Here is a 23940-nt window from a genome sequence, read left to right as displayed (position 1 = left end):
GAAAGAGGTTGGTATGATACATAAAAATAACTATGAATATATATATAAGAAAAGATGAGGAGGTAGGGTAGTTATGCAATCCAGTCCAACAGTGCTATCTATTCAGACCAAATTTTTGACGAACACATACGTCTTCCTCAGGGTCGAGAGTGACAATTATGAAAACAAAAAGGTGACTCTATTCTCTATATCATAATACATTTGTGGTAGCCATAGTTATCATTATATAATACATATATGTATGTATATATTTCTCATTCAAACACATGTACATAATTTACACACATGTATATAACATTCAAGATTTTTATACATTTTTTGGCATATAATATATTTATTCATATTGTTTAAAACTAATATATAGTTATTACTGATACGATATGTATATATATATAGTATATATATATATATGTATATATATTTGTATATACGCATACTACACTTAACACGATACTAATTAATATATAATTTTATACAGATTAAGATTTTCTCGAATTCTATGAGGTTTATATGTATTTCCAGACATTGATATTGATGGTATATTGCTGTATATTTCTAGTATGTCTATCACGTCTATGTATCTATGTTTATAGCTCTGTAAGTATGCATTCTATGTATGTACTGATGTAATGTGTATGCAAGCAAACAAAACAAATATCCATATATCGACAATAAAATAGAATAGAAATGTATTGAATTGAATATCAAAGTGATCCACCCTGCACATCGGTGCTGCCACACAGATATGAGAATCAAAGAGATTTAAAATGAGGTTTTATCTAATTCATCTTTATTTAAACAGCTAGTGACTAAGAGAAACCGTTCTAATTTTCAGCGAATTGGAAGTGCTAGCTTATATTTTGAAAATGTACAGTGTTAACAAATCCCTAACGCTTCCCCATCAAGCACCTATGGCGATGGGGGTCAAAGTTATTTGAACATAGCATCTCTGAGAATGGTTCAAGACGTTACTGATGAAGCAGCTTATTTCTGTCCGCAGACTCTGGTTAAAAAACTATAAAAAAAAAACTAACCCCCCCCCCCAAAAAAAAAAAAAAAAAAACACAAAAAACACAAAAAACAACAAAAAAAACAACAAAACAAAACAAAACAAAACAAAACCGAGCTTTTTCCTTGATAGGCCACAGAAGATTTTTGTTCTGAATCAAAAATTCACACAAACACACAAGCACACAAGAAAGCAAAGACAGTTTACACTCAAAACATTCGGGTCAGAACTGAGCAAGAAAGGGTCCGTTCGGGTCACACTCCGTTCCGGGTCAGAAATGACAAGGAATCAGGTCAGATATGACCCCATTCAGAGTCATGAATTGGGTCAGAGTGACCCCATTCGGGGTCTTCATGACCAAATTCCAAATCATTTTTGACCCGGAACGAGGTGTGACCCCAACGGACCCGGTTCCGGGTCAGTTCTGACCCGGATTTTTTTAGATTCTATAATAATACATTGATCAATCCGCTTGTTTTTTTCATTGAACGCCACACAGTTGGAGGAGTGCGATGATGTTCTCAAGGACTTGGTGCCCGAGGGGTTCGCCGTCCATCACGCCGGTATCTCGAGGCCGGGCCGCAACTTCGTAGAGAAGTACTTCGCTAAAGGATTGATCCGAGTTTTGTGCTGCACCACCACTCTGGCCTGGGGTGTGAACCTCCCTGCCCATGCCGTCATTATCAAGGTACACGGAGCTCAGAAACTCGGTGTATGATGACTGATGTATGGACAAAATGCTGTAAAGGATGGTAATAATTGCTCTTTTAGTGTTGTTTCCCCCGCCCCATAATGTTTCCATGACAACGCTGCACCACCGCCAGAAATGTGTTCGCTCTTTCTTCAGGTGAACTGAGAGATCGCATGAAGCGTACTAGTCTGATTTCCAGACCCTTTGCCAACTGGACTCCTTTACAAAATCCGCCCCCCTCGGCGATGAAGTCGTCGCCTTTCCCGACACTCTGGCCGATTTTTTTTTTTTTTTTTTTTTTTTGGCAAATCCACCTAAACCTTCTCCAGTTTTCGACGTTGAGGGCGTCAATATCCTACATAGCAAATAGGGCCTAATAGTAATAGCAGAGGGTATGGAAGCCAGACTACATGAAGCAGGGAGGTGAGACACCTTCCTGCATGAAGCTAACAGGATTCGGGCGGTTACTAAATTATGTGTATGTGTGTGCGTATGTGTGTGTGTAGGGGGGGGGGGGTGTCACTAATACAGGGCGAATAGAATGCAATCTATCTGTGTTTTTTTCTTTGCTATGGGAAATGATACAACTGAAATTTATTACAGTTGAGTCTAAATGCATTCAAAATCAAACTCACTCCAATTCACATCGATTTCCACTTTTTAACACAAACGTGACGTATTACGAACAGTTTAAAACATCAGGCCGGCGGAGCGTTTTCATAAGTGGGGGCTCACTTCCGGGTTGCATGAGCCAAAAAGCAAGGAAAAAAAAAGAAAGAAAAAAAGGTCTTCAGCTCATTTCTCCCTTTCCACAAGTGCAAAAAAGTTCTTCAGTTTATCTTATGTATGCCTTTGTATGGTGCACAAAAAGTGCCCCCCCACCCCCCCCCCCCCCCCCCGTTCTGCCGACCATGAACATTACTGGTGATGAATATACTAGTAACTCATGACAATACTGCTGCAAAACAAGACAATTTACAAGTGGAGATTGTGTCACATTTCTTTAAAGTAAGCGGTAATACAAATTGCAATACAGTAGGCAATCTATAATTATAATCTCACGGGCAATGCATTTTGGGCGGGGATGAAAAAAGGAACTACTATAAAAGTGTCTGTGCAAAAAAAAAAAAAAAAAAAGATAGAGCAGAACTGATTATAATTCTAGTGGAAGGAATTAACAGATAAGGCTATGATATGGAATAGGTTCCTTATGGAAGAGAGAAAGAGTAGAGGGGGCGGGGTTGGATGAACGTCTGAGGGTTAATATACAATGTAGATGAAATTATGTGATTTGAAATTCAAACTTCAATCATGCCATGCTTTTAGGGCACGCAGTATTTCAACGCGGAGAAGTCCCGCTATGAAGACGTCGGAATTTTGGACGTGCTTCAGATCTTCGGCAGAGCAGGTCGGCCTCAGTATGATACTTTCGGAGAAGGGTATATCATCACATCTCACTCTAAGCTGCCGCATTACCTCAAGCTCCTCATGACCCAAACTCCGATCGAGAGCCAGTTCGAGGAGAAACTGACAGATAATCTCAATGCTGAGGTAAGTGCTTGTGGTGATGGCCTAACAAAGGGTGTCAGTGGTGATTTACACAATACAATATATCTTCAAGGAAAATTCCCCCTTAAAAAACATATGGATTGAGTGAGTGCAGCAGTATTAGTAGAACACATCTGTGAGAGGTTGAGAAGAATCGGACAGTTCGTTCAAAAGTTATGCATTTTTGAAGTTTCTGCTCAGCCACTGCTGAATGAGAAGACTACTACAGCTTGTGATGTCACATGTGCACAACGACTGAAAGAAAACATTAAAGAATCACCATATTTTTTCTCGCGTAACAAAGGAACGCTTGACTTCCCTCTTTCAGAAGGCAAGGAAAATGATATTACCCTTATCATATGTCAGTGACAACTTGTCACTGACAAGTTGAAGAAATGTGCACTTTTTTCAAGAAAATAAAATTTTCTGAAATTCTCTTTATATTTTTTATATGGTTCTACGCATGTGACGTAGTAGTCTTCTCATCCAGCAGTGACTGCGCAGATACTTTAACAATTCATAACCTTAGAATGGATTGTCCGAGTTTCCTCAAACTTTCACTGATGTGTTCTACTAATATTGCTGCATGCACTCAATCCACATGCAAATTGAGGTGGACTTGTCCTCGTATACTGATCACAGGCAGGATAGGGAGCGGTTTTGTTGTTTTGTTTTTAGTCTTTTGTCTTTTAGGATGGGGCTGAGGGGTCAAGAGTCGATGGTGCCCCCTCCCCCTTAGGAAGAAAACCTGCAAGGACGGAACCTCGGGAAATCATGAGTCCTGTTATTTCTTTAACTCACGTTTCCCCGATTTTTTAAGATCCCAAATGGGGGGGGGGGGGGGGGGGAGGGTCCGCGGTCCCTAGGTGGAAGTTGGCTTCATACAGAAAGGAATTAAGTGTGTCTATCTATCAAATGAACGATTTTGCTTCTGTCGAATCCAATGTTTTTCAAAATCAACGCGTGAATGCATCGTTGAGCAGAGAAATTATTAGGAAAATTTGTCGGTCTCACGCAAGTGTCAATGAAATCCCCAAACGGACCGCCATATGATAAAGTGACCATTGCGATTGGTATTCAATACCACCCTGCAGATAGTGCGGAGCAATCATTCTGGTGCTTCATTTTCTACCTTTTATTCCCCTTTTATGAACACGAAAATGTTTCTGAAACACCACACTGTTTCAACATTCCAAAAGCAATTCATTTTCGTTGAATACTCAATTTCATAACACTGTCCAAAATGCAATGAGCTAATATAAGCTCTGTCGTGCATAACTGCAAAACTCCCAAGATAGTCCAAGAGCATTAGGTCTAAAAAAGGCTTAAACCTGGACATTTTTTGTAACAAGCTGATTTTTTTTTCAGGATAGGTCCAGAAAAATGTCTAGAATAACATACTAAAAGGCCTCATAGATCCTCTTTGAGCGTTTTCCGCAATCCAAGATGGCGTCCAAAATGGCCGCCATTTCCAGAAATTCTTATAACTTTTCAACCAGAGAACCAAAGTACAAAATTTAAATGTCTAAATATATGTTTTGAAGAATGAAGAACTCAATAAAACACATATCAAGAGATTTCGATGCACGCAAGTACGGTAATCCAAGATGGCGTCCAAAATGGCCGCCATATTTTGAAATTCTAAAACTTTCCAGCCAGGTAAGCCACATACAAAATTTAGATGTCTAAATATATGTTTTGAAGGATGAAGAACTCAATAAAAAACATATTAAGAGATGTTGACTGACACAAGTACCGTAATCCAAGATGGCGTCCAAAATGGTCGCCATTTCCTTAATCATTTATAACTTTTCAACTAGGCAACCCAATACAAAATTTAAGTGTCTATGTTTCGAACCATAAAGAACTCAATGAAATACACATGAAGAGATGTTGACGCACGCATGTCCCGATTAAACCGCTCGAGCTCTTCCTAAAATGCAAAATGGCGTGCAAAATGGCCGGCAGTCACAATTCTATCTCACAGTTATGTAAATAAATGTCAGTATAGTTTATAAGAAGCTTTTTTATTTAAAAATTATTCTTATGAGTAAAGTACACAAATAAAACATTTGGATGTTAGACTCAAGGAGTGTGCCCTTGTTGCGAGAGAAACATTTCACCATCAGATTTGTTGCTAAACAGAGAGCCTACTAGATCTTTTTACCACATGGTCTATTTTCGTCACCTCAAGCACATGAAATGAAAATTAAGTGCTAGCCCTTTTTTTACTACCAACGCATTTGGTGTCTACCATGAGGTGAGTTCCATTTGAAACTGTCAGTTATCACTCAAGAAGTAAAAACAATTCTTGCTGATGTCTGTGCTACATAATTGTTGAAAATTAGTGTCTGCATGTGCGACAAAACAATGTGTAATTCATCACATGACAGTGAATTTCTTTGCTGCAGTATATTGCTCCACCTTAAAACAAAGTGTCTAAATTATCTTATTCGTTTCGTGTACATTAGGTAAAATCATATTATAGATAGAAATCAGAGAATGTGGCACTCATAGTTATTGGTACATACTACATTTTTTACTACCAACGCATTTGGTGTCTACCATGAGGTGAGTTACATTTGAAACTGTCAGTTATCACTCAAGAAGTAAAAACAATTCTTGCTGATGTCTGTGCTACATAATTGTTGAAAATTAGTGTCTGCATGTGCGACAAAACAATGTGTAATTCATCACATGACAGTGAATTTCTTTGCTGCAGCATATTGCTCCACCTTAAAACAAAGTGTCTAAATTATCTTATTCGTTTCGTGTACATTAGGTAAAATCATATTATAGATAGAAATCAGAGAATGTGGCACTCATAGTTATTGGTACATGGAGGAGGAATACTCCTCTCCCACACGAGGGATCTTCTTCTTCTTCTTTTTTTTTTACTCGAAAGTGAAACATATAGCGCAAACGTTTTATAATAAGATATTGAATTGTTTCCATCAAAGAGTAGGAAATATATAAAGTAGTATTCAGGGAAATGGGCAATATATGGGAGGGTGTGGAAGGGGGATTTCCTCTCCCTCCCCCAACATGAGGGAGATTTTGCATTTTCAGACTTGATATTCAGACATCTCATACACCCCATTAGTGAAATATTAAATTTTTGTTTCCGTAAAAAAAGGAACAAAAAAGTTATGTAATCATGGAAGTGCGCGGTCATAGGGTTGCCCGCTCCCACACGAGGGCAAAATATCGTATTTTCAGACTTGAAATTTACGGATCTATTGCACCTATTTGGTGAAATATCAGATATTTGCTTTCTTTTAAACGCTGGAAGAAATATATATTCAGGAAAGTGTCGGGGAGGGGGAAGTGTGTGGGGAGAATACTCCTTCCCATACGATGGAGACTTTGGCATTTTCCAATTTGAAATTCAGAGATTTAGCGCATCCTTTTGGTGAAATATCTGAGATTTGTTTTCGTCCTAAAAGTAAGAAAATATATACAGTGTATTCATGGAAATATGCAGGGGAGGTGTATGGGGTGATGCACCCTAACACAAAATGATTTTTTTTTTTCCGGTTACGGGTTTTATGGTGCACAATGTTGATGACATACTAGAGGAAGAGTTTGTTCGCAAAAACCGATAGTCCATTTTTTGAAGATTTTGAAGTACGGTCTCTGTCATAAAGTACAAAATAACATCTTTTAAATGATATATTGGTCACAACATATAAAGGTACATTTTTGAAGTTATGGTCAAAAGAAGCAAAAATTTTCTTATTATCTCCTTATTTTTCTCGACCTTTAATCGCAAATATCTCCATTTGGTAAATATGGACTTATCGGTTTTTGAGAACAAACTCTTCTTTGTTTCTATTAAAAATTGTAAGTAGACTAAAGAATAAAGACTAGTATATCCAAGGCAGTGAGCTAGTAGAGGATGTGGGGGGGGGGGGTCCCTTTCGACTGGAGGGAGTTTTGCATTTCTTTGATCATTAACCGGCCTAGTGCACCTTTGATTGTCCATCCTCAAGGAGTAGATAATTCATAGTCTCAGTATCCCCATCCCCTCCAACCCCAGGGAGCTTTTACACTTGAATCGAAATGAAATTAATTATATCATTTACACACATTTGATGGAATATTTGGGAATTGTTAATCAAAGGGGTATTTAATTCATATTGGGAAAGTCAGCGGTGGAAGGGTTTTGTAGGAAGGACAAATTACCCTTACTTTTGCATTTTGTAAGTGAAAGATCTAGTGCACACTTTTTGATGACATATTCGGAAATTTGTTAATCTCAAAAGTGTACAAAGCCTATGGAAAGGGGCCGAGCGAGGGACATTTTGCATTTTTATGATTGCAGTTCAATGACAAAGTGCATATACTTCAGGATGAATATTTGGAAAATAATGATTGTACAGGCCACCCCTTTCCGCAAGGGGAGGGGGGATGCATCCAAGCGAACCTATACCCGTGTTGTGCACATTTTAGGGAAAGATTCCACTGGACTTTCTGAGTTTTTGAATCTCGAACATTATGTTGAATATCTTTGTCTCTTGATAAACAAATGGCGGCCATTTTGGGCAACATTTGGTTTTCGCGAAGAACTCACGTGGTTTTATTTGTACTTACGTGCTTCATGATCACTGAATAAGTATTTTGTTGGGTTCCTTATGTCTCGAAATATATATTTATACATTTAAGTGCGCATTGCGGTTACCTAGTTGCAGGCTTATGAGAAAAACAGGAAATGGCAGCCATTTTGGACACCATTTTGGATTTCTGAAAGTGCTTACGTGCTTTATTTGTGTTTCAGAATATCCGAGTAAGTATTACATTTGGTTCCCTGTGACTCAAAACGTATATTTCGACATTCCAAGTGTGTACAGTTGAAATCTACTTGCAAAATTATGATTTAAAAAAAAATCAGGAAATAACGAACATTTTGGACGCCATGTTGGATTACGGTACTTGCGTGATTCAACAACTCTTAAAATGTATTCTATTGAGTTCTTCATCCTTCAAAACATATATCTAGACATTTAAATTTTGTATTTGGGTTACCTGGCAGAAAAGTTATGAGAATTTCAGAAAATGGCGGCCATTTTGGACGCCATCTTGGATTGCGGTACTTGCGTGCATCTACATCTCTTAATAATGTGTTTTATTGAGTTCTTCATGCTTAAAAACATATATTTAGACATTTGAATTTTGTATTTTGGTTCTCTGGTTGAAAAGTTATAAGAATATCTGGATATATGGCGGCCATTTTGGACGTCATCTTGGATTGCGGAAAACGCTCAAAGAGGATTTATGAGGAGTTTTAGTATGTTATTCTGGACATTTTTCTGGACCTATCCTGAAAAAATCAGCTTGTTACCAAAAATGTCCAGGTTTAAACTAATGTTCCTGGACTAAGAGGCAAATTTTAGCCATATGGTTGTGACGGTTATTTTCCTGTGTTACAGATTGTGCTTGGTACAGTGAGTAACACCGAGGAAGCTCTTCGCTGGCTAAAGTACACATACCTCTACACCCGAATGAGACTCAACCCGGAGAGATACGGTCTGTTATCATCCGACGTCGTGGTAAATATGAGTTACTGTATTTTGTGCGTAATTATCAAAACCTACATATTGCCTCAGCAGCTGAGTTTGATATCAAAAGATCCATAACTGAGTTGTAGAATCAACGGCGTAAATCCGTACTGAGGAGTGGGGGGATGATCGGAGATAGTCACCATCACCACGATTACAAGCCCATAAGCGGACCGGCGCAGCCTTGGTGGAGGGGGGGGGGGGGGGGGCTTGGTGAAGCTTGGTGCCCCCCCCCCCCACACACACACACACACACACACACTTTTTTTTGTCAGCCGACTTTCGGCGGACCGAGGATGTGCGAGGGAGCGGTGCATGTTTTTGCGCGTTTTGCCGACTTGAAACAGTCCCACTTGTTTAAGGTATAGCAATATATTTTGATGTCGATTATTATTTAACAATTTTGCTATAAAATGGTATCATATAAATAAACTTCTTGTATTGATTCTTACACTGAATATTATGAACGCGACCTAACGCAAGCGAGGGAGGTGTGGGGGGGGGGGAGAGGACGAGGGTGTGGGTGTGGGAGGGGGATGTTCCCCCTCCTACGGTGAGAATTTTTTGCATTTTGATGTTGTAAATGGTGGCGCATCGGGTGCAACTGCTGGCAATTATTGGCAGGAACATCAGGAGAAAGGCATAACGATTAAATGCGAGCGAGTGGAGCGAGCGAGCTTTAACATTTTGACATTTTACAGTCCAAAAACTGCCGTTTGTAGCTACATCTTTTCGCTTTGAAATTTAAGGAGGGGAGAGGCGCACCGGGCGCAACTGCTGGCAATTACTAACAGCAACATCAGGAGAATTGCATAACGATTAGATGCGAGCGAGCGAAGCGAGCGAGCTTGAAAACTTTGACATTTTACAGTCCCCATACTGCTGTTTGTACATTTGTAGCTATATTTTTTCGCTTTAGAAATTAAGGGGGGCGCACCGGGCGCAACTGCTGACAATTACTGGCAGCAGCATCAGGAGAATAGCATAACGATGAGATGCGAGCGAGCGAAGCGCGCGAGCTTGAAAATTTTGACATTTTACAGTCCCCAAACTGCCGTTTGTAGCTATATATTTTTCGCTTTGGAAATTAAGGGGGGGGGGGGGGACGCACCGGGCCTAACTTCTGACAATTACTGGCAGCAACATCAGGAGAATGGCATAACGATTAAAATCAAATGCGAGCGAGCGAAGCGAGCGAGCTTGAAAATTTGACATTTTACAGGCCCAAAACTGCCGTTTGTATATAGCTATATGTTTTCACTTTAGAAATTAAGAGGGGGAAGCACCGGGCGCAACTGCTGGCAATTACTGGCAGCAACATCAGGAGAATGGCATAACGATTAAATGCGAGCGAGCGGAGCAAGCGAGTTTGAAAATTTTGACATTTTACAGTCCAAAAACTGCCGTTTGTAGCTATATTTTTTTTTTTTGCTTTGGAAATTAAGGGGGGGGGGGGCGCCCGGTGCGCCCCCTGGATCCGCCACTGGTAGTCAAGGGTGTCGGTTTATGTTCATAATTGGGCGAGGTACTGAGTATATGACCAGCGAGGAGGCGTCGCAAAGTGACCAAGCGGCGAAGCTGGGGAAGGATGTCCAAAATCTGCACTTTATAGAACATCCCCTAATTGTTTGAGTTTGTTTGTGTGTGTGTTTTATATACATCAAAAAGTTAGGAAATAGCCCAAGTCAAGTCTTATTATTGGCAATGCAAGGCATTTTGATATAGACTAGTATGTGAAGCAACACCGCAAAATCAATGATCTAGCTTTGATAATAATATTATAATGAAGCGTAAGGTACAAAGGTGTACATTCTACATCGAGACTTTGCGCAACATTGCAGCGACTCTTCTGACACTGCGCACATCCTGCTTGTATTCCGAATGCCAACCAGGAATCAGGCTGAATCACAATCATTATTTGTCGGCTCCGGGCTTTTTGAACAATGTTTCACACTATATACCTCTTTAATTATGGTTAAAAGAAATCTTAGAAAAATATCTTATTTCTTGATCACCTTTTCATGTCGATTTCAAAAACAATTTACTAACTCTTGAATTACCATTTAGGTATTTTTTTTTACCGGTGGATGGGGGAGGGTGGGGGCACGTGCTCCCCCGTGCTCCCCCCCCCCCCTCCCTGCCCCCTCCCGTAGTTACGCCACTGGATAATAATATATTAGGGAAGTCGTCAATCTCAAAAGTGTACAAAGGGATCCAGTAGGGGAGCTTTTGCATGTTTATGATTGCAATTCAACGACTTTGTGCATAGTTCTGGCGGTATTTGGACAATTTTCCATAAAGACAGTTCGAGATTTGTCCTCATCTCGGGAATTGGTTGTAAGACAATATTAATGATTTGTCGGCCCCAACACTACCGTAGGGGCGGGGCAAATGCCCCTTTGCTCGCCCCCCCCCCCCCCATAGATTCCATCCCTGGGTATGCCCATAGATGTATCCTGACTGAGTCATCAGAGTCATCATTGTTTCAGGAAAGATTCAGGAAATGGAGGGGGTATCAATTATGGCGATATAGTTTTTGTTATCGTTTGTTTGTTTTCGTACATAATGTGTAGATGGTCCCGAGTTGCTCACGTCATAGCACGTTTACATGTAGGCCTACACTATTTAACGTTGTCAACGTCTAGACCATACCTTATGTAGACATTACTTTCTTCGCGAGCGAGCGAAGCGAGCGAGCGCTTGAGAAAGTATACATTATCCTTTATACAAGATAGAATACCGTTCAGCTCTGTTACCTATCTGAAGGCTGGAGTACGAACGTCATGCAATATGCCAAAATTGATACAATCACATTTCTGCTTCCTCCATTTTTTCCTCAAATTTCAGGGGGGATGATTGTACAGGCCATCTCCCCTCTCCCATTTCAGGGGGGGGGGGGATTCATTCCCCCATCCCCCGGGATTTATTATGGTTAAAAGAGATTTTAGAAAAAGAAAGTTTATCTTTATTTTCATGATCATCCTTTCATGTCGATTTCAAAAGCAGTTTACTAACCCTTGAATTACCATTTTCGTAAGTTTTTTTTTTTTTTTTTTTTTTTTTTTTTTTTTTTTTTTTTTTTTTAACCAGCGGATGGGGGGGGGGGGGCACGTGCCCCTGTTTTCAGAATTGAAATTCAGCCATCTTTGGGTGAAACATGTAAATAATTTTCTATCAAAAAAGTAAAAACATTTCCACATCTCGGGAGTTACGAGGAGGAGCAAAATGATATGTTTGTCCCCAGTACTTTTATGGGGGAACCATCCCCCTCCCCCTCCATCGACGCCTCTGCATATGAGGGAGTTTTAAGTGAAAGATCTGCTGCACACTCTTTGATAAAATTTAATGAAATATAACGTCAATCTCAAAAGTGTGCAAAGTCTATCGAAAGGAACCCGGTAGCGGAGCTTTTGCATATTTCTCATTGCAATTCAACGATCCGGTGCATAGTTCTGGCGGTAGTTGGACAATTTTCCATGAAGAAAGTTCGAGATTTGTCCTCATCTCGGGAATTGCTTGGGGGACAAATGATTTGTCTGCTCCCAACATTTCCGTAGGGGCGGGGCAAATGCCCTTTTGCCCCCCGAGATAGATTCGACGCCCCTGATCATCCCTGGGTATGCCCATAGATGTATCAGAGTCATCATTGTTTCAGGAATGAATCAGGAAATGGAGGGGAGGGGGTTCAATTATGGCGGAATAGTTTTTGTTATTGTTTGTTTGTTTTCGTACATAATTTGGAGATGGTCCCGAGTTGCTTGCTCGCGTCATAGCATGTTTACACGTAAGCCTATACTGTATTTGACGTTGTCAACGTCTGGACCATACCTTATGTTGATGTTACTTTCATCGCGAGCGAGCGCTTGAGAAAATTATTTACGATCCTACAAGATAAAGAATACTGTTCAGCTCTGTTACCTGTCTGAAGGCGGGCGTACGAACGTCATGCAATATGCCAAAATTGATACAATCACATTTCTGCTTCCTCCATTTTTTCTCAAATTTCAGGGGGGGATGATTGTACAGGCCATCCCCCCCTCCTCCATTTCTGGGGGGGATATATCCCCCCCATCCCCCCCGGGATTTACGCCCATGTGTAGAATGAATGTAGCTTGATTTCAGAGGCTTCATTTTTTTTTTGTTTTACTCAAAGGATGATCGAAGTTTGGATGTTGTCCTCGAAGGTGAGGTGGCCAGCTCAGCGACACAGTTACTGGAGTCCAGGATGGCGAGAGCCGGCGAGGTTAAGGGATCATTGGAGTACACGGAGATTGGGCGTATCGCAAGTCATTTCTACGTCTCCTGGCGAACCATTCGACTGTTCAACGGTAGGATCCCGAAATTTCGCGACGAGGAAGACATATTCGACGTGATCAGTAGGGCTCACGTGTTCAAATACGTCAAGGTGAGACTACACCGCAAAAGGTCCAGTGTTAGATTTATGAAATGTACCGAGTTGGTGTTAAATTGTCGGTGCTAATTTATGGTGTTAGATTAAAACCTCCGGGTGTCATTTCAATATATTAATGTTTTTTAATAGTTTCGTATAGTTACTGTTCTTCTTGTTGATTTTGAACTTCAACAAGACTTTCAAGAATTTTCCGATAAAGTAGGCCTACTTGATTTTTGAAAAATAGATATGAACATATTTACACCACTTTATTAAATGCAAGTTGGTATGGTCTCCTATTTACACTGGGAGGGTGTTATACCTTAAACATAAACACCAGCAGTATCGAATCAACATCATGCGCAGTGCCAAAAATGTCAACAGCTATAGTGTCAAATTAACACCACGAAGTGCCAGGTGAACACTTTTCAACACCATCACAACGTACTTTCTGCACCTATGGGTGTGATCCTCTATTGACACTTGCTCGGTGTCATATTTAACACCTATGGTGTTAAATCTAACACCGATGTTTCTGCAGTGAAGGCGTGGGGTGACGTGGTTCCAAAACGGTCTGATTTGTGTCATTTTGTTATGCGTTTCTTGCCTCCTCCTTGAGAAACACTTTGATTGACTTTGCCACGTATAGCAAACCATTGTCAAAAGTATTGTGATGTCAAAAGTATTGTGATGTAACTGAGCTCAGGTCTGTGCAATCCTGGATTTATGCGAACAAATTATCTTTGAACATAGAAAAAACTCATTATATGGTATTCAGTAATTCCTTAAATGTTGTTCCATATGATATCAAAATAAATGATTTATGTTTAAAACAGGTTAATAATACAAAGTTTTTAGGGCTTTGGATTGACCAAGAATTATCCTGGAAAACTCATATTAATTTTGTAAGTAAAATTTTGTCTAGAAATATTGGAATCTTGAATAAGCTCAAACATTTCTTTCCTGTTCATATTTTGCAGAGTATATATTCTTGTTTAATATCTCCACACTTTAATTATGGAATTTTGGCGTGGGGAAATGCAATTCACTCATTACTAGATTCCCTTCTCCGTATTCAAAAGCGTGCAATAAGAATCATAAACCACGCCGGATATTTTGCCCATACAAATTGTTTTTTTCCATCAAAACAGAATTCTGAAAATTCAAGACCTATTTTATTACAATCTCGGAATTTTCATGTATAAACTAACAACTAATGAATTACCATCTGTTTTTATCCACATGTTCAAAAGGAATCGTTCTATCCACTGCTATCCCACTCGCCAGAGTGACGCCTATCACCTTCCCCGTACTCGCACTATTTTTGCAAAGAAAACAATTATATTTACTGGACCCAGATATTGGAATGATCTCCCTCTAGATATCACTTCTTCCTTATCTTTATTCACCTTCAAACGCAAATTAAAACAGTTATTACTTAGTGGATACACACTACCAAGTTTTTTAGCAACCCTTTTATGCTCCCAGTCTTTTGTCCTTGTCCGCAGCACCAAGTCATTCAAGTTATTTCATGGTACCGATACATCTTTTAATAATATAGCATTTTTGTTATTCAAACACTGCGAGATTTGTATGCAGTCTGGTTTGTGCGATATCTAAGTGGTTCATTAGTTTATTACTCATCGATTTTTTGAACTTGTGTAATTTTAGTTGGTCAAGACAAACATATCCGTTCTCCGTGTAAAATTATATGCCTATGAACTCGGGAACCTATAGTTTTACAAGCTTTAAAGCTTTTATGTAGGCCCCATCATATTTCTTATACTTACTAGTGACATTTTCACACAATATGACCTTGTACATTTGTGTCAAGTATATTTTCTGTTTCTTTTCTTCTACGATCAAAAGACATGATTGTATATATTTTGTATTCTTGTTTTGTTGTCAATAATTTTTTAATGTCATCATTGAGAAATGGAAATATGAAATAAATTTGAACTTTGAACTTTGAACTTTAATCCTTATGACAGCCTTCAGAAAATATCTCATTTAATTAACGCCTCAATTTAAAAAAGTTCAGCACCTAGAAAGAGATTAGAGTGCCTATCCTCTACCATTTGATTTCGATAGGGAATCAAAGTGAGATTTGCCTAATATCTGTATTCTCCTTTTCCGTGGATGTAATACATGAGCAAGACCGGTGATGATGAGACCAGTTGCATTAAAAAAAAAGAAAAATAACACTCCAATTACATCTTTCCTCATTAGATTATTCATTGCAGCCATTACAGCGGCAGCCCAATACTTTCCATTTTGTTTCCTTTGGGCATGTTGGGTATAGCTTAAATTTAAGGTCACTCTCCCAATCAGGCCTAGTGAGACTGACAAATATCAATAGATTTCTATGCCCTTTCTCAGTTTGGATCGTTCCCTCTACTAAAGTCATGTAATAAGATATACACGTAGGTGACATTAATATCATGCATGCCTCAGTTATACATTCGGAACTTAGGTGCGTTGTGGCATCGTCAATTGAAGCAATTGGGAAAATCTCATGCTTGCCTTGACACTGTCAATTAATTAAAAGCTTAACATATCAACAATAATTAAGAACAAATTAAGACACAAATCTGCTTTTATGAAACCATGGGTCGATCCATCAATTTACATGAATTGACCGTCGAGGAGTGTTTCTGTCCCCTTTTTCTGGTGATGATCTCATGACATCATCGGCAAGTGTGTCACATGGTTGTTGTCAAGGGGGACTTTCCTCTGAATGTGGGGAAATAAAGTCCTCCATGCGACTGGGATCTTTTCTATATAGTCAAAGGTTGACTTTCTCAAAATGCAGCAGATTGTTAGCGGACTATTTATCCAATCAACTCTTTTGACTTGTGCAACTCCTGTGCCTCGAAATAAGTAGCCAATCACACAGTATTCTTACAATATATCAATCAATGAGATCTATTATACTGGTCTCAAAATTGTGGTCGTTTACAACAATAACATAGTACAAACTTGAGTACAGATATCCCATTCCACTTGATCTTGAGCTTGATTGCTCTGCTCAGTTGTTAACTCTAGAAGCTCCCGTGCTTGGTTGCTCTAATAGGCTGTCGATGATGCCCTGCCTGAAGTAGCGGGTCGTCTCCCCTATCTGGTCGTTGGCTTTCCAACTTCGGTCCTTGTCGGAACCCTGAACTGTGGTCCTCTCTGGAACCCTAAACTCGGTCCTTGCTGGAACCCTAAACACCCTGTTAATTTAATAACACGATACCTCCCTTATAATTTGTGGTCTTTGGTTATTCCTGATTCTATTCATATAACTTGAACAAAACACATTTATATTCCATGATATTACCACTGATTAGCCACACATAATTTCCATAATAATGTTTCACAATGCATAATTATCTTTCAATGTTGAGTAGGGGTGATTAATCAGCCCATTAAAATCTAAGCGTTGTTCTAGGTCTCTATTTCCTTCACAATGCAATTAGAATTCGGGTTGACATACAAACATCACACATACAATGCCATATCGGGAATTACATAGAAATTTACAAGGCACAAACAATTTCAATTAAATGATAGTGTACTTACAACAGTTGTTGGTGTTTAAACTCGAATCCTCCCAGATTCTCTGCTGGACGGTCAGGCTGTCAAAGCCGAAATGCAACAATCCCTGAATCACACTGATTCCAAAATTAATAACACTCTGCTACTCTCTAACTTCGCAATCTCGAAGTACCGTAGCCTGGTCCTGAGTGTTCCACAAATTATATGGCATCTGAATTTTGTGCCTAAACATTGTATATTCATACATTTGTTGGACCATAGGTCTCCATGTAAAACAATTTAAGTGAGATGACTTCCGGGAAAGTTTTTAAAGAAGTCCTGCCCCCTTTTCTTATTGGTTGGCGTTTTCTGCCTGTCAAAACTTTCCCGAGTATCTCATTTTGCATTGGTCATCACTTCCTGTCATCACTTCCTGTCCACGGAAACCAAAATTCTATGAAATGGTCCTGTTTTGACCTAGCTAGAAACTTGTGTTTGACGTCGTGAATGACGTCAACATTCCAGACAGTATGAAGCATACTACCAGGGATACCCTTTTCTTGTATTTTGACATCACATTTATAGGGTCTTCTCTTCCTACAAACATTTAATTCCAAATCACTGTCTTTTACTTTCATTATGCATCGCAAAATCTCCATATTTGGTCATGTTGCTGCAGGCTTTTGTTTTTTAAAGCTGCACTGCTTTTCTAGCCATTACAATAACATCATTTCCTTACATGATCTTTGACAGGATGAACATTGATAAATTAAGACAAATTATTACGTGACAAATACAACACTTGTCATATCATGACATGTGTTGGATTTAGGTTTACATGCAATTTTTCACGAGTGTTGTAAGGTCAGGCAATCCACCCACATCCCCTATTTATTTTAGCAAACCCTCCAAATTTTCGAATTATTCTTGATGGAAAACCATGGTTGACTAAAAATCATGCACATGAAATTGAAACAGAACTTTACAGCCCATTACTTACTGGCTTTATGCGACAGGTTCGTAAGGAGGAGCAGAAAGAGTTAGGAACTCTCAAGGAACGATATTGCAAGATCAACGTACCCAACTCACCACTGCCCATCAGCAAAGGACCCGCAAAGGTCAATATCCTTTTGCAGACTTACATCTCGCAGGTGAAACCAAAAAACTCTTCGCTGGTCTCCAGTTTGAACAACATCGCACAGGTAAGGGTGCTTATGCGTGGGTAGCTGTACTTATATGATAGGCCCGAATTCGTGAAGGTGGTACAATCTTTGTCCATGGTACTGGTGAAAGCCATGGACAAACGCATGGGGCGCCAAGTGTCCCATGGTCTTTTCGTTAACGAAATTGTCATTTCGTAGATGAAATGACTGATTTCGTAACTATAGGCCATGCGATAACCGGCGCCCCATACAAAACTACGGTCCTTGTACATGTTTGAACCATGGACAAAGATGGCACTACCTTCGTGAATTCTGACCAAAGTGATAGAGAGAAAAACTGTTTTTTTTTTCGGCAATCTCAATCTATACGGATATTGATCAAGGTGTTTATGCCGATGCATATCTTGCGATTCTTATTGTTTTCCTCATATTCTGCTGCAATAACAGGCTCTTTCAAATTGGTCATGAATATTTACAGCTTGTGGCAATGCCATTATAACTACAGTTCGCTATGATCGAGTGTGTGTTCCTTTTATAACCCATCTTCAGGTCTATCCCTATAACTCTGTCGCAGCATTGTGCAATTTGGAACACAATATGTTGCCAAGACATTAACATAATTGACCTCATTCATTGAATCTCCTGCACTTAGTAAAAAAAAAAAAAGAGAAAAAAATGATATGCCGAAAGCGAGAGTCTACCGTATATCTGAGGGTATAAGAGGAACCAAGACTATGAATTAGGATGTGTGCATTGTTGTGAAGCGATAGACTTTGTGTGTGTGTGTGTGTGTGTGTGTGTGTGTGTGTGTGTGTGTGTGTGTGTGTTTAATGTACTACTTCTCAACTCGCTTGAAGTTAATACATGGGGTACCCAACTCCATCCCTACCGTAGAATGCAGTTCGCCTCATGCGGGCGCTCTTTGAGTTGGCCGTGAATGCAGGACGTCCGCACATGGCTGATGAAGTTCTGAAGTATGCAAAGGCCGCGGATCAGAAAATATGGCCCAAGGAGAACCCTCTTACACAACTTGAGTCCTGGGAGTGCACCCTAGTCGTTGCCTCTGCTCCATCGGAACAGTCCCTTGGCGCCGAAGAGTTGAGGGAGATGAGTGACCTGGCAATAGGTTCGTGGTTTGCCTTGACATTCAGCCGTCAACGATGCAGTGATATAATCATTTGTCATTGATATAGTTCTCAAGTTCAAGTTCAAGTTCAAGTTTGTGAAACATTTATTTTCCGTCTTTTTCATGTGGGAAATCACATGCATGAAATTATTGTACAGGAAGGCAGAACCTCAAAAAAGCAGAGCTTGTGGTGAGCTGCCTTACAAAATACATTACATTACAAACACAACTTGACACAAAAAACAACAAAAAACATAATAATAGTTTCCATGGCAATATTGAAATGAGATATTCCTCAAAGGGAGATATTGTAGTCTAACATAGTCTCACCAAAACATATTTCACCTCAAATGGGAACACTATGCAGAGTGTGTATTATTTATGTTCTATCATTATGCTTGAGAAGAATATGCTGAACACGTATCTCCGCATATCATTGTTTTTTTTTTTCTATTTTGTCATTGATTCTATTACAGTACGCAAGCGATCAGAGTCTTTTTCGGAAGATTGCATTAAATGCTTATTGTACGAATGCACGTTTTATTACTATTACATCACTATCAGCACAAAACGCACTAGGCGCAAACACACATACCCACACAGATACACACACAATTACGCGCTAGTGAAGTGCCAGAATATATAGATCGTTTGTAAAATATACACTGGAGATTAGTTTATATGATATCAGACTGTTTTCCCACACTTTTTTATGCGTTTTATCCTCGTTTCATATGCATCAGGTAACTTGGTGTACGAACACACTAAGGACAAGAGTGTGCAAGACAAGATCCAATTTGGTCTTCGCGTCAAAGAGGTAGCGCGCCAACTACCACTCGTTAACCTTAGCGTCTCCCTCCAGCCGTTGGATCAATCTGTGCTACGGATTTGCCTGAAGGTGACGCCAGATTTCACTTGGGGGAAATGTAGTCACGTGTACGGCTCGGAACGATGGTGGATTTGGGTGGAAGATCGCGCTATGGATAAACTTCACCACTACGAATACTTCAATGTCAATAAGAGACAGGTAAACCCTGTATATTCACTGGTCGGGGATGTACTTTCATACCACTGTGTCACACATTGCAAGTGTAACATTATGTCTTGGTGAGCTCAGCGCCAATACATATACAGTAAAACCTGTCTATGATAGCGGCCTACCAAGGAAGAAGGAAAAAGTGGCTGTCTATACAGCAGGTGGCCGCTGTGGACAGGTGGTCACTATGACATGTTTGACTGTACTCCATAATCAATCTGTGATGACTTTTCCAATTCAGATCATTTATTTTCATACTTCTCATTTATGAATATTACATCAGAAATAATAGAACAAGTTCTTTTCCCTGTCAACAATGTGCAAAAACAAAACAATAGACATGATAATAAAACAGCAAATGTAATGATAACTGGTCGAAATGAAAATAGGGTTGAACAACTTCTGCCGTTCTGTTCTCAAGCCAATTTTTATTCCATCTAGTCAGTAGTCTGTCTGTTTTTTGTTGGGCCCTGTTACCATATCAAACAGACAAAATAATCGTCCTTAGACGCAAAGACAATCACTGTCTTGGAGACACCATGCCATCAATCCATACAGTGTATTGAAGTCACCGTCACAAAAATATCTAATTGCACCGAATCAGATAGAAGATGTTCTTGACGGTTGCCGTGCTTATTTCAGTGTATTGATAGACTTTTGGCCCTTTTCATATCTGTCCATTTCATCAAATCTCAGCTGAAAAACAAGATATCAATAGAGTTGGGTGTTTTTTTTTCAATACAAATTTGTTTTCTTACTGTTAAACTGTCATGGGTAAACACGAATGAAAAGTTAATGAACAAGTTGCTTTATTTGAGGTTATTGACGAAAAGACTAAATGGAATGTCATAAAATGGAACAGTACTGTTTGTAGTGTAATACCAAATTCTCAATATTGATTTCATGTCAGTTGACATTGGGTTTTTTTTAATTTTGTTTCATAATATCTGTTTGTAGTTTCATGAAGTCATTATTCGTTCACTTCCCGTATCGTACAAGCTTTGCTTTTTAGTGGGACCATTCATTCCCATTCCCATCCTTGTACAATACATATGTACATACCTTCAAAATGCAATTATCATGATTATGTTCTTACTCATGTTTATATGTATTTTGTTTATTAACATTTTTGAAATCATTACAAATACGTTCTGCTAATGCTTTGTATATGATTTTCCTTGTTTACTAGTATTTAATGGAAATGAAAATAAAGTTGAATTGAAGAGTTGAATCGAAAGTCAATATGTGAAACATATCCGCGTACTTTGTATGAAATATTTTATTCAGCGGGTTTCTTACAGGAAAAAAAAAACGATTTGAAAGGAGAGTACGAAAAAATGAGCTTTAAGAGCAAAATACAGGAAAAAATCCTCATACCTCTCTGTCAAGAGAAGCACTTTAGAATGCTGAAGGCTAATAATAATAATAATAATAATAATAATAATAATAATAATAATAATGATAATAATAATAATGATAATGATAATAATGATAAGAAGAAGAATGATACTATATAATAATAATGATAATAATAATGATAATAATAATAATAATAAGGTATTCTTTATCCAGGGTAGCCTCTTCAGTGTTCCCACTGCTCAACCAGAGGGTCCTGCCATTATTATTACCCTAGCATTGCCAGGTACCCATTTATACACATGTTGGGTAAAAACATCTTGTCCTATTATAGGACGTAAGCACTTGGCGGGAATCGAACTCCGGTCCGCCGATTGGGAGTCGGGAATCTTATCCACTATGCCACAGCGCCCCCACATATACTTATCATTAGAATTAAAGGTGATAATAATATGTCTTATATTTCTTCAAGGTTGAAGCTAATGAGACCCAGGAGGTGATGTTCACTCTTCGTCGCCCAGGCAACCAAGATGTCATGTACACCGTGCGTGCTGTATCCGAGGATTGGCTGGGAGTAGCAGCTGAGGTGTCCATTGAGCTGAAAGACTTTGCGATGCCTTCCCTGGACGAATTCTACTCCGGTAGTACACTCTCATACAGAATACTAGATACTGTAAAAGTGGACATTTTCGCAGTGTTGAAATTTTCGCGCATTTCACGCAACCAGAAACCAGAAATAAAAGCACGCGAATATTTTTGCTTGCCATATCTACCAATAGTTGATGTCTTGATTCCGCGGAATTGAAAACACGCGAAACTCCTCGTACCCCGCCGAGCGCGAACAATTAGTCGCGCGAAAATATCCACTTTTACCGATAAAGATAATTATTTGGCTGATTTCAAAGACATCACATTTTCCTATTTTTCAAATAATTTCATGAAAAGACTTTACAAATGCTTGATAAAAGGCAGACAAGTGAAAGGACAGCTGATGAAATGTATGCTGCAATTAAACAAACAGCTCTCTGATCATACCTAGCTCTGATGTCAAGTTGGGATTATAGCAAAAATAGGATTACTTAAATTTATCTATGCACCGTCATGTTTGCAAGAAGGTGCATGGCACTACAGTGTATCAGACTATATGCACTCTGTCTAAAATGTTTATCTATCATGAGTTTAAAACTCTATAGTATGCATATACCTATGTGTTTGTATGATGTATTATGTTTACATTCATACATATTGTGTATACTTGTATTTGCGTTCAAATTTTATTTTCTGGTATCTTGTTTTGTCTGGTTTTTGTGTGTGTGTGTGTGTGTTGCTGCTGCTGCTGTTGTTGTTGTTGTGTGTGTGTGTTTTAACTTACTTGTGCAGAACCTGTCGAGACTGTCGTGGAGAACCCTTTCACAGAGTACGAGATGAACATACTCTTTCCCTTCAAGGAATTCAACGTCATACAGGTTGGTTCAACCATAAGTGACCATGGAGCTCCATGGTCAAGAAATTTTGGATAACTGCATTAGATAACTCATATGGTATTCAGTGACTACAAAAGAAATATGAAATTCGTTTAACTTTAATAGACAATTCAGGGCCCCGTTTTATCAAGAGATAAAATCGATTTTAAATTTCCTTACCACACAGGCTGCAATAGACTTACAGTTGAAATCACTTTATAATCCAGGTGTAATCAATTTTAACTCTTCATAAAACAGGGCCCTGGAATGATTTATTACAAAGATATTCGGTGTTTGAAAACCTAAAACCTCCTACTCGACATCCTCTCCTCTCTTCATCTCTTCTTTCCCTTTTCATCTCAAATTGTCTCATCTTAAATTCCCTCGATCTCGTAACCTCTCCTCCCATCACTTTTCCATAAAGCGGAGCGTTTGTTATTTGTTTGTTATTCATACCAGTTTGGTCTGTTATAATGTATCTAATTGTCTCAGTATGGTGTAATACTAGTACATTATCGGGGGCCAAAGTAATAGAATCTATGCTTTTGATTTAGGCTCCCCACTTTGATTCTCATGATTATTACATACAACATATAACATTTGATGCAAAAATATACGATGTTAGAATACACCAATCAATCAAAAATCAATAGATCAATCAATCAATCAATCAATCAATCAAACAAACAATCAAACACTCAATCAAACAAACAATCAATCAAACAAACAATCAATCAATCAATCAATCAATCAATCAATCAATCAATCAATCAATCAATCAATCAATCAATCAATCGACACATGAGCCCCGTGCAATTTCTGGTTAACGATCCTCCGAAGATATGAAATTAGAATGTTCGGAGTAATGAACCTTCCAAACTTTTAGCATTATCAAGTTCAACTTTATCATTCCGCCTGCGTTGTTTGGCCGTTATCATTATATGAGTGCTAGTTTACCTGTACTGTTTCCATAGCAAAATAAAAAACTAACAGAAATAGATCAGCAATTAGGTCTATGTTAATGACTATGAATAATGCTACTACTCCTGCTTATTGATAGAGATATCAGTGTGTTCTTATT

General features: G+C 38.9%; 1 protein-coding gene across 1 annotated transcript in view; it reads left to right on the top strand.

Annotated features, from left to right (window-relative positions):
- The window catches only part of LOC140242430 (activating signal cointegrator 1 complex subunit 3-like), a 51290-nt gene that overhangs the window by 13000 nt on the left and 14350 nt on the right, over positions 1-23940 (top strand). The window contains exons 8-16 of the mRNA XM_072322167.1: positions 1509-1697; positions 3027-3251; positions 8678-8797; positions 12960-13211; positions 17732-17917; positions 18773-19004; positions 19748-20031; positions 21869-22037; positions 22777-22862. Of these exons, the coding sequence (XP_072178268.1) occupies positions 1509-1697; positions 3027-3251; positions 8678-8797; positions 12960-13211; positions 17732-17917; positions 18773-19004; positions 19748-20031; positions 21869-22037; positions 22777-22862 (1743 nt within the window). The remainder of the gene's footprint in view (positions 1-1508; positions 1698-3026; positions 3252-8677; positions 8798-12959; positions 13212-17731; positions 17918-18772; positions 19005-19747; positions 20032-21868; positions 22038-22776; positions 22863-23940) is intronic.

Source organism: Diadema setosum, chromosome 19, assembly GCF_964275005.1.
Source record: "Diadema setosum chromosome 19, eeDiaSeto1, whole genome shotgun sequence".
NCBI lineage: Eukaryota > Metazoa > Echinodermata > Echinoidea > Diadematoida > Diadematidae > Diadema > Diadema setosum.
Note: the sequence above shows the minus strand (reverse complement) of the source record. Positions and strands in the feature narration are given on the sequence as shown.